The sequence below is a fragment of the Balaenoptera acutorostrata genome, chromosome 4 (genome assembly GCF_949987535.1).
Source record: "Balaenoptera acutorostrata chromosome 4, mBalAcu1.1, whole genome shotgun sequence".
Classification (NCBI taxonomy): Eukaryota; Metazoa; Chordata; class Mammalia; order Artiodactyla; family Balaenopteridae; genus Balaenoptera; species Balaenoptera acutorostrata.
In genome coordinates this window covers 122,331,884-122,344,443 of record NC_080067.1, presented here as the reverse complement: position 1 = coordinate 122,344,443, position 12,560 = coordinate 122,331,884, and the positions used below count along the sequence as shown (strand labels likewise).

The 12,560-nt window shown below is 36.8% G+C and overlaps 1 protein-coding gene across 1 annotated transcript in view; it reads left to right on the top strand.

Annotated features, from left to right (window-relative positions):
• Positions 1-12,560, top strand: part of LIPI (lipase I) — a 69,395-nt gene that overhangs the window by 43,342 nt on the left and 13,493 nt on the right. Inside the window, exon 9 of the mRNA XM_057545583.1 lies at positions 6,013-6,189. Within this exon, the coding sequence (XP_057401566.1) occupies positions 6,013-6,189 (177 nt within the window). The remainder of the gene's footprint in view (positions 1-6,012; positions 6,190-12,560) is intronic.

Here is a 12,560-nt window from a genome sequence, read left to right as displayed (position 1 = left end):
TACAAGGGAATCCCCATAAGGTTAACAGTTGATCTTTCAGCAGACAGAAAGGAGTGGCAGGACATATTTAAAGTGATGAAAGGGAAAAACCTACAACCAAGATTACTCTACCCAGCAAGGATCTCATTCAGATTTGATGGAGAAATTAAAACCTTTACAGACAAGCAAAAGCTAAGAGAATTCAAACCAGCTTTACAACAAATGCTAAAGGAACTTCTCTAGGCAGGAAACACAAGAGAAAGAAAAGACCTACAATAACAAACCCAAAACAATTAAGAAAATGGTAATAGGAACATACATATCGATAATTACCTTAAATGGAAATGGATTAAATGCTCCAACCAAAAGACATAGACTGGCTGAATGGATACAAAAACAAGACCTGTATATATGCTGTCTACAAGAGACCCACTTCAGACCTAGGGACACATACAGACTGAAACTGAGGGGATGGAAAAAGATATTCCATGCAAATGGAAATCAGAAGAAAGTTGGAGTAGCAATTCTCATATCAGACAAAATAGACTTTAAAATAAACACTATTACAAGAGACAAAGAAGGACACTACATAACGATCAAGGGATCGATCCAAGAAGAAGATAAAACAATTGTAAATATTTATGCACCCAACATAGGAGGACCTCAATACATAAGGCAAATGCTATCAGCCATAAAAGGGGAAATCGATGGTAACACAATAATAGTACGGGACTTTAACACCCCATTTTCACCAATGGACAGACCATGCAAAATGAAAATAAATAAGGAAACACAAGCTTTAAATGACACATTAGACAAGATGGACTTAATTGATATTTATAGGACATTCCATCCAAAAACAACAGAATACACATTCTTCTCAAGTGCTCATGGAACATTCTTCAGAATAGATCATATCTTGGATCACAAATCAAGCCTTGGTAAATTTAAGAAAATTGAAATCGTATCAAGTATCTTTTCCAACCACAATGCTATGAGACTAGATATCAATTACAGGAAAAAAAATGTAAAAAATACAAACACATGGAGGTTAAACAATACGCTATACTAAACAACCAAGAGATCACTGAAGAAATCAAAGAGGAAATCAAAAAATACCTAGAAACAAATGACAAAACACGACGACCCAAAACCTATGGGATGCAGCAAAAGCAGTTGTAAGAGGGAATTTTATAGCAATGAAATCCTACCTCAAGAAACAAGAAACATCTCAAATAAACAACCTAAACTTACACCTAAAGCAATTAGAGACACAAGAACCAAAAAACCCCAAAGTTAGCAGAAGGAAAGAAATCATAAAGATGAGATCAGAAATAAATGAAAAAGAAATGAAGGAAACAATACCAAAGATCAATAAAAATAAAAGCTGGTTCTTTGAGAAGATAAACAAAACTGATAAACCATTAGCCAGACTCATCAAGAAAAAAAGGGAGAAGACTCAAATCAACAGAATTAGAAATGAAAAAGGAGAAGTAACAACTGACACTGCAGAAATACAAAGGATCATGAGAGATTACTACAAGCAACTATATGCCAATAAAATGGACAACCTGGAAGAAATGGACAAATTCTTAGAAAAGCACAACGTTCTGAGACTGAACCAGGAAGAAATAGAAAATATAAACAGACCAATCACAAGCACTGAAATTGAAACTGTGATTAAAAATCTTCCAACAAACAAAAGCCCAGGACAAGATGGCTTCACAGGCGAATTCTATCAAACATTTAGAGAAGAGCTAACATCTATCATTCTCAAACTCTTCCAAAATATAGCAGAGGGAGGAAATCTCCCAAACTCGTTCTACGAGGCCAACATCACCCTGATACCAAAACCAGACAAAGATGTCACAAAAAAAGAAAACTACAGGCCAATATCACTGATGAACATAGATGCAAAATTCCTCAACAAAATACTAGAAAACAGAATCCAACAGCACATTAAAAGGAGAATACACCATGATCAAGTAGGATTTACCCCAGGAATGCAAGGATTCTTCAATATATGCAAATCAGTCATTGTGATATACCATATTAACGAACTGAAGGATAAAAATCATTCTCAATAGACACAGAAAAAGCCTCTGACAAAATTCAACACCCATTTATGATAAAAACTCTCCAGAAAGTAGGCATAGAGGGAACCAACCTCAACATAAGAAAGGCCATATATGACAAACCCACAGCCAACATCGTTCTCAATGGTGAAAAACTGAAACCATTTCCACTAAGATCAGGAACAAGACAAGTTGCCCACTGTCACTGCTATTATTCAACATAGTTTTGGACGTTTTAGCCACAGCAATCAGAGAAGAAAAAGAAATAAAAGGAATCCAAATCAGAAAAGAAGAAGTAAAACTGTCACTGTTTGCAAATTACATGATACTATACATAGAGAATCCTAAAGATGCTCCCAGAAAACTACTAGAGCTAATCAATGAATTTGGTAAAGTAGCATGATACAAAATTAATGCACAGAAATCTCTTGCATTCCTTACACTAATGACAAAAAATCTGAAAGAGAAGTTAAGGAAACACTCCCATTTACCACTGCAACAAAAAGAATAAAATACTTAGAGATAAACCTATCTAAGGAGACAAAAGACCTATATGCAGAAAACTATAAGACACTGATGAAAGAAATTAAAGACGATACAAATAGATGGAGAGATATACCATGTTCTTGGATTAGAAGAATCAGCACTGTGAAAATGACTACACTACCCAAAGCAATCTACAGATGCAATGTAATCCCTATCAAACTACCAATGGCATTTTTCACAGAACTAGAACAAAAAATCTTAAAATTTGTATGGAGACACAAAAGACCGCGAATAGCCAAAACTATCTTGAGAAAGAAAAATGGAGCTGGAGGAAGCAGGCTCCCTGACTTCAGACTAAACTACGAAGCTACAGTAAACAAGTCAGTATGGTACTGGCACAAAAACAGAAATATAGATCAATGGAACAGGATTGAAAGCTCAGAGATAAGCCCACGCACATATGGTCACCTTATCTTTGATAAAGGAGGAAAGAATATACAATGGAGAAAAGACAGCCTCTTCAGTGGGTGGTGCTGGGAAAACTGGACAGCTTAAAAGAATGAAATTAGAACACTCCCTAACACCATACACAAAAATAAACTCAAAATGGGTTAAAGACCTAAATGTAAGGCCAGACACTATAAAACTCTTAGAGGAAATCATAGGCAGAACACTCTATGACATAAATCACAGCACGATCCTTTTTGACCCACCTCCTAGAGAAATGGAAATAAAAACAAAAATAAACAAATGGGTCCTAATGAAACTTAAAAGCTTTTGCACAGCAAAGGAAACCATAAACAAGATGGAAAGACTACCCTCAGAATGGGAGAAAATATTTGCAAATGAAGCAACTGACAAAGGATTCATCTCCAAAGTATACAAGCAGCTCATTCAGCTCAATATCAAAAAACCAAATAACCCAATCCAAAAATGGGCAGAAGACCTAAATGGGCATTTCTCCAAAGAAGATATACAGATTGCCAACACATGAAAGGATGCTCAACATCACTAATCATTAGAGAAATGCAAATCAAAACTACAATGAGGTATCACCTCACACCGGTCAGAATAGCCATTATAAAAAAATCTACAAATAATAAATGATGGAGATGGTGTGGAGAAAAGGGAACCCTCTTGCATTGTTGGTGGGAATGTAAATTGATACAGCCACTATGGAGAACAGTATGGAGGTTCCTTTAAAAGCTAAAAATAGAACTACCATATGACCCAGCAATCCCACTACTGGGCATATATCCTGAGAAAACCATAAGTCAAAAAGAGTCATGTACCACAATATTCATTGCAGCACTATTTATAATAGCCAGGACACAGAAGCAACCTAAGTGTCCATCGACAGATGAATGGATAAAGAAGATGTGGCACATATATACAATGGAATATTACTCAGCCATAAAAAGAAACGAAATTGAGTTATTTGTAGTGAGGTGGATGGACCTAGAATCTGTCATACAGAGTGAAGTAAGTCAGAAAGAGAAAAACAAATGCCATATGCTAACACATATATATGGAATCTAAAAAAAAAGAAACAAACAAAAAAAGGTTCTGATGAACCTAGGTGCAGGTTAGGAATAAAAACACAGACGTAGAGAATGGACTTGAGGACACAGGAAGGGGGAAGGATAAGCTGGGACGAAGTGAGAGAGTAGCATTGACATATATACACTACCAAATGTAAAATAGATAGCTAGTGGGAAGCACCTGCATAGCACAGGGAGATCAGCTCGGTGCTTTGTGACCACCTAGAGTGGCGGTATAAGTAGGGTGGGAGGGAGATGCAAGATGGAGGGGATATGGGGATATATGTATGCATATGGCTAATTCACTTAGTTACACAGCAGAAACTAACACAACAATAAAGATGCTAAAAAAATTTTTTTTAATTAAAAAATAAAAAAGAGAGGATGATCTCAAGGGCAAAGCCTAGTTGTCTGGCTTGGGCAATAGATAGTGGTGCCACTTAAAATTATAAGAAAATTTCTAAGTTTTAGGGCAGCAGTGTCCAACTTTTTGGCACCAGGGACCAGTTTTGTGGAAGACACTTTTTCCAAGGACTGTGGGGGTGCAGGGGGAGTTCAGCCGGTAATGCTAGCGATGGTTCAGGTGGTAATGCGAGCAATGGGGAGCGGCAGATGAAGCTTCGCTCACTCGGCTGCCACTCACCTCCTGCTGTACGGCCCGGTTCCTAACAGGTCATGGACCAGTACTGGTCTGCAGCCCGGGGGTTGGTGACCCCTGTTGTAGGGTTTTTGTTTTTGTTTTTCTTTTTTTTTTTTTTTCTTTTTTGGTGAGAGGTGAGTGTTGGGGAAGATGTCATTAAATTTGAACTTAGTGAGCTTTAGGCATCCTTGAGATATCCAAGTAGACATAGTGAATAACAGCAGGTTTATGTGTCTGGGTCTCATCAGACAGGGCTCAGCTGGGGGCAGAAGCTTGGTGGAGCACACAGTTGGTATTTGGAACCAGTGGAGTAGATGTGAGTTTTGGGGGGAAGACAACATGTTTCCATCTGGCTATGTTGACTCTGAAGTATCTCTGAGAAATCTAGATAAGCTCTTGGACAGAAATTAGAGATATGACCAATGACATTATATTCTGTGAAAGAGGAGGTAGTCACTGCCACAAGGGAGCAGGGATGGGTTTTGAGGGGAGTGATAACCTTTTTTGGATCTAGATGCTGTGGGAGAATCAAAAGGAGAAGAGAGCAGGGACAAATATAAGATGGCAGAAGTGCTGGGTGTCCCGCTGGTTGCTTTTCAGCTATTCTATGAGTGATAGTTACCTTTGTTCAAGTAAGTCATTGTTGCCTCAAAGGAAGAAATTATTTCAACAGATTTTTTTTCAGTTTCCTTTCCTCTTTTCTTTCCCTTTCCTTCTCTTCTCTCCTTCCTTCATCCCCTTCCTTCCTTCTTTCCTTTGTATCTTCCACCCACCCTCCCTCCCTTCCCCCTTCCCTTTCTTTCCTCCTCCTCCTCTTTCTTACCTTTCTCCTCCTCCTCATACTCCTTTGCTGTTTCCTTTGGAGTCAGGCAGACCCATGAAATGATAAAGTGGCACAGAACAACAAAGGATCACTATTTGAGGGCCCAGTCTATTCAAAGAATGGAGATAGTTGTTCAGGGGCCTATAAAAAGAAGCAAAATGTGACTTCTCTAATCTTAGTTATATGTACAATCTAGATACCAAATCGGAAAGACAAGATGTCCCACTTTTTCTCAAAAAAGTTTTCCCAAAATATTTGAGTGTGGGGATATATATATTATTATTATTTTATTTTGTTTTTAATTACTATCTAAATTATTTTAATAAATACTTTACCACATGTTTTATTGTTTGGCCTTTTCCTTATAATATTGGTATTTCTATCTAATGTTTATAAGATTATATTGATTTTGAAGTTGTATTACATTTTAAATTACTAATATGATGAGATATTAAATTTTCTGTTTAGGAAGAACAGATTATTTTGTAAACATCAAGAATTCAAGATTCTTGCTCAGTTTTTAAATGATGTTGTAAATATTTCAAGCATTAGTTTGGCATATTTTCAGAGCTCAAATCAGCAATGTTCCACATGCAAATACACTATTCAACGTCTCAAGTTAAAATCACTTACATATCCAGAAAGGTAAGAAAACTAAATTTTGATTTCAATGTTATCTCTTTTTTTTTTTTTTTAATTTATTATTTATTTATTATTTTTATTTTTGGCTGTGTTGGGTCTTCGTTTCTGTGTGAGGGCTTTCTCCAGTTGCGGCGAGTGGGGGCCACTCTTCATCGCGGTGCGTGGGCCTCTCACTATCGTGGCCTCTCTTGTTGCGGAGCAGAGGCTCCAGATGCTCAGGCTCAGTAGTTGTGGCTCACGGGCCCAGTTGCTCCGCGGCATGTGGGATCTTCCCAGGCCAGGGCTCGAACCCGTGTCCCCTGCATTGGCAGGCAGATTCTCAACCACTGCGCCACCAGGGAAGCCCCTCAATGTTATCTCTTAAACTTGAAAATATTGCTTTGCTAAGGAGTGGTTTAAAAATTCATGTACTCGAATATCTGTTTATTGTGTATTTTAGATTGTATTTTATATAAATATTGGAATATCTAAGATACAAAAATTTTTTTTGGCTTAGATGAGATTCATTTTGGAATCACATTACCCAAGCAAAGAAAAAACACATACAATCATTTCATGAGACACAATAAACATGAAAAAAGTGAGACAAATGTCTGCCTTAGAACTTTATCAGTCATTTCAACGGGTTTCTGGATTGCTAGAAATCTCTCTTCTTTGGTTGACTGCAACACTTTCTCTTTATCTCTGTTTATGTTCCTGTATTTATATACTTGATTTCCCAATTACCTTTTTGTGAATGTCAAACACAGTAAATAAGAATCTCTGGAGAATAAAAATAATAAAAATAATTAGTGGTAAGCATATGCATTTAGATGAGGTCTATCTCACAAAGCAGAACTGGGAAAATTCTTTGAAGTATGTTATTTTGTAAACTTTTGGTATGAGAATAGTCATTCAAAAGTCAATGAGTGGGGACTTCCCTGGTGGCACAGTGGTTAAGAGTCCGCCTGCCAATGCAGGGGACACAGGGTTCGAGCCCGGTCCGGGAGGATCCCACGTGCCGTGGAGCAACTAAGCCCATGAGCCACAACTACTGAGCCCGAGCACCACAACTACTGAAGCCCGCGGGCCTAGAGCCCGTGCTCCGCAACAAGAGAAAAGCCACCACAATGAGAAGCCCGCACACCACAACGAAGAGTAGCCCCAGCTCACCACAACTACTGAGCCCGAGCACCGCACCTACTGAAGCCCGCAGGCCTAGAGCCCGTGCTCTGCAACAAGAGAAGCCACCGCAGTGAGAAGCCCACGCACCACAACAAAGAGTAGCCCCAGCTCGCCACAACTAGAGAAAGCCGGCACACAGCAACGAAGATCCAGCACAGCCAAAAACTAAAAAAATAAATAAATTTATTTAAAAAAGTCGATGAGTGAAACGTCATTGTAATGGAGGGATAACAAGGGGTAATTTTACTTTTGCCTTTGACTGAAATACTTACAAAAATACCAAAATATATGGACATTTTCAGTTAGGAACATTAGCAAAACCATTCCCTACCAAAGTATATCAGAGAAAGAGAAAGTTTGGGGAGGGTCATGTTTAAAGGACTAGAGCTGCAAGATTTTTAATTTTCAACTGATCTCTGTATCTATTATTTTAACAACGAAAACCTATGCTAAATATAAGAATAGAAACTGTAGTCCTACAAATAGAAATTTGTAGTCCTCAAAAAATAGATTATAAACCGGTCATGGTTGTTGCACTATCATATTCCCCTAGTCTCCTCCATTAATACCTCTCTGAGCCTCAGGATGCTGACTATGAATAAAGAAGTGTAGTTGTTATAGTTTTGCATGCTCTGTTTCTGGCACTTAAATGTAAAGGATTTATATTGTTCTGGAATATAGTCTTCTCCCTGTATATCATAACTGGAAAGAGAAACAAAAGAGTTTCTTCCTCAGTCTAGAAGAAGCATATGCTGTAAGTTTCAGCCAGGCATTAGCTAGAATCTTTGTATATAAAACAGCACATGAGCTCGCTATGAGAAAGAGAAATTTAGTTCCATACGTGTGTACAGTAAAAGGAACCAAGGATAATATTGTATATACGGGCAGGTGCCAGAGCTAGATACTCATCTCTCATTGTTCAAGCAGAGGTGAACAGGAAAAACACAACAAAATGGTGCCTAATTCAGCATCAGCAACATAAGAAAGATCCAACAATCAAGATTTAGAAATAAGATGGACTTTTTAAAAGATTTATTACAGGAAATTTCACAAAGAATTGCTTGGTGTTCTCAATAATATATAAGGAAACAGTAATCCGTGAAGGAACAAGTGAAGAGCAAGATGATCAAGCAACTGACCGTGATTAAATGGAACTGACAGAGTTAAGAAACTAAGGTCAACATCAAATTTAGTGTCAACATTAAAAACAAGAAAGAGTAGAATTATAATGTAGAAAACTCATTTTTAATAACCTACAGAATAAGGTAATATAATAGAGAAGATTGAGGAATAATTTTTGGGGAAAATAATTAAAATGCAAAAATGTAGATACCTAGTATTGCTGAAGAGGAGACACAACAGAAGAAGTAACTACAGATATGATGAAAGAATCTCTCCTCAACTGAAGAAGATACAGATCTCATTGATAGAATGAACTAAGAACCAGGAAACTAAAAGAGAGCAACATTTAGAGCCACTCATATATTTTATTTTTAAGACTGAGTGGTAAGTATAGAATTCTGCAAGTATTCAAAGACTTCTTCATGGAATGGAAGATTTAATGCTGTAGCAATGGCAATTCTTATTAAACTCGCCTATAAGTTTAACATGACTCCCATCAAAATCTCCAGAAGAGATGGCTTAGCTCTTCCTACTTAACTTGGAATAACAAATTTTTGAGATGAGCCAAGAAGATTTGAATAATGAGAGTCGTGTTTATAACTTTAACTATGAAACAGAAAAGCAAATTCCAAAACAGCAATAATTTTAAAAGTTTGATACTGGCAGAAGAATATATATGCATTTAAGGGAGTAAAAGGAAAACTCCAAAACGTAATTTTGTAGATGATGTGAATAACATTTCAAGTAATGGCACAAGAATAAATGACAACTGAAAAAGAGTTTGTCTTAATTATAACATATTCAAAATTATAGATATAGTAACATATCAAATATAAAACAGTAAGGAGAAAACATAGGCAAATGTTTATGTATACAGAATAATGAAAGCCAAGACAGAGAAACTAAATGGAAAATATTAATCAATTTGCCTCCATACAAATTAAAAAAATAAAATCTGTATGTCACAAACATTATTAACAAAAACAAAATAAGAAAACTTTTATAATGTATGGGATATAGAATGGCTTTCAATTATTTATATATTAATACATTTTACAAAAATACAGAAAGACACATCTCAGTTAAAACATAGAGAAACATCTTTTTCGTTGCCTTAGTCAAAAAACCTGGGTTCAGCATAGACATCTTTTTCTGTCACACTCCACATCCAATCATAAAAACTTTTGACCCTACCTTCTAAACATATCCAGTATTCAACCACAGTCTCAATAAAAGCCAAAGCCCTCACAATGGTTTACAAATCCCACCTGACTTGGGGGCTACACCTCCACTATCCCATACCTCCTTGACCTCAGCTCTTCCTTCACTGAACTGGCTCTTTAGCTCCAGCATTGCAGGCCTCCTTGCTGCTCCTTGAACATACCAGGCAGGATCTTTCTTAGAACCTTTGCACTGGCTGTTTCCTCTGCCTGAAAATTTCCTTCCCTAGAAGGCTAACTTTCTCTTCAAGATTTTGCTCAGATGTCATTTTTTCAATATAGCAATCCTACCACTCCTGATCTCCCTGACCTTGCTCAAGTTTTGTTTTTCCTCATAGGACTTATAGGTAGTATACTACATACTTATTTATTATGTTTGTTGTTTATTGGTTGTCTCTCGCCATGTAGAATTTAAGTTCCTTGAGGACATTGATTTTATCCATTTTGTTCACACAAGTACTTCAACTGTGCCTGGTACAAAATAGACACTAAGTGAATAGTTGAATGAAGAACCACAGAAATAAATAAACTGACAAAGAGCAGTTTAAAAAATTAAAGGAATAAATGGCTAATAGTCATATTTTAAAAATTGTAACCCCAATAGTATTCAAATAAATTAAAATTAAGGCAATGAGATATATCTCTTCCCAAATAGGAAAAAAAAAAAATCTGTTGTTGCTGAAGTTATATAGAAATTTCCACTGTATTTCACTGCTGGTAGGTGTGTAAACTTATAAGCACATTCTGGAAAGAATTTAGCAAAATATGTCAAGAATCCTCAAATGTTAATACTTCTAGCCTGTTATTTCTTCTTCTAGAACTTATACTTCAGAGACTAGGTAACATAGGGTAATGTTCAGAGTGCCTGAGTTTTCACTTTAGTTCAGTTCCTTGGTAATTCTGTGACCTTGTCAAATTGATTAATCCTTCTGTGTCTCAGTTTTTTAATCTGTAAAATGAGCGTAGTGATAATCAACTTCACTACTAAGGTTAAATATTGTAACATTTATAAAGGATATAAAATATTGTCTGACATAGAATAAGGGTTACACAAATGTTTGTGAAATAGATACAATATCAGAAATGCACATAAATATTTGTATAGAAGAGAACTCTTTTCACAGTCTGATTTATAATGCTGAAAATTAGAAATAAATTAACTGCTCAACAATGAGGCACTTGATAAATTTATTATGGAATATCCACAATATGAAATGTTAGGCAATCATTAAAATGGCAAAATTACCATAACATAATGGTTAATGACTCATTTTTAATATAACAAAAATATATGTATGCCATAATTAGAAAAAACTTAATGAAATTATTTTCTCTTATAAAGGGATCTTGATAAATTTATACGATACTAAGTGAAGGACTTTCTTAAGAAGTTGTAATTTGCTGTATACTTTAACAATTATTGCTCTTCTTGATTACTATGTAGAAAAATTAGCATATAGTAAAAACTGTAGTGTTTACAAAAAGTGAAATTGTTGACTATTTTAATATTTAAACAAGAAATTGTTTTTGGATTTTGAAGTTGATGATGTGATTTTAAAATTATTTCCATATTTACCTCTTGAATTTTTAAAAATTATAGACTCCTTAAAAACAAAGAGGCAAATAATAGTTTGTGGTAGTTATTAGAATTGAGATCTTTGGTTCCTCCAAAAAATCACTGAGGATTTTATATTTTATCTTCAATAAGTAGTTATCTGATTTATAGCTCAAAAAAGGATAGTGACTTCCCTGGTGGCGCAGTGGTTAAGAATCCGCCTGCCAATGCAGGGGACATAGGTTCAATCCTTGGTCCAGGAAGATCCCACATGCCGTGGAGCAACTAAGCCCGTGCACCACAACTACTGAGCCTGTGCTCTACAGCCCACGAGCCACAACTACTGAGCCCACGTGCCACAACTACTGAAGCCCACATGCCTACAGCCCATGATCCGCAACAAGAGAGGCCACTGCAATGAGAAGCCCGCACACTGCAATGAAGAGTAGCCCCCCCATTGCTGCAACTAGAGAAAGCCTGCGCACAGCAACGAAGATGCAACGCAGCCAAAAAAAATAAAAATAAATTAATTAATAAAAAAATAGATAGATAAAATATTGCCATTTGGGTTTTCTTCATTGTATGCCATTTTAGAAATAAAACAGATATCAGTAATCATCAGAGGAATGTAAGTCAAAACCACTTCACACTTATTAGAATGGCTATCATCAAAGAGACAAGAGATAAGTGTTGGCTAGGATGTGGAGGAAAGGAAACCCTTGTGAACCGTTGGTAGGAATGTAAATTGTTGCAGCCACTATGGAAAACAGAATGGAGGTTCCTCAAAAAATTGAAAACAGAACTACCATATGATTCAGCAACTCTACGTTCTGGGTATATATCCAAAGGAAATGAGAACAGGATATTGAAGATTGAAGAGATATCTGTACTCCCGTATTTATTGCAGCATTATTCACAATAGCCAGGATATGGAAACCACCTAAGTATCCATCAAAGGATGAATGGATCAAGAAGATGTGGAGGACCTTCAAGATGGCAGAAGAGTAAGACGTGGAGATCACCTTCCTCCCCACAAATACATCAGAAATACATCTACATGTGGAACAACCCCTACAGAACACCTACTGAACGCTGGCAGAAGACCTCAGACTTCCGAAAAGGCAAGAAACTCCCCACGTACCTGGGTAGGGCAAAAGAAAAAAGAAAAAACAGAGACAAAAGAATAGGGACGGGACCTGCACCAGTGGGAGGGAGCTGTGAAGGAGGAAAGGTTTCCACACACTAGGAAGCCCCTTCGCGGGCGGAGACTGCGGGTGGCAGAGGGGGGAGCTTCGGAGCCACGGAGGAGAGCG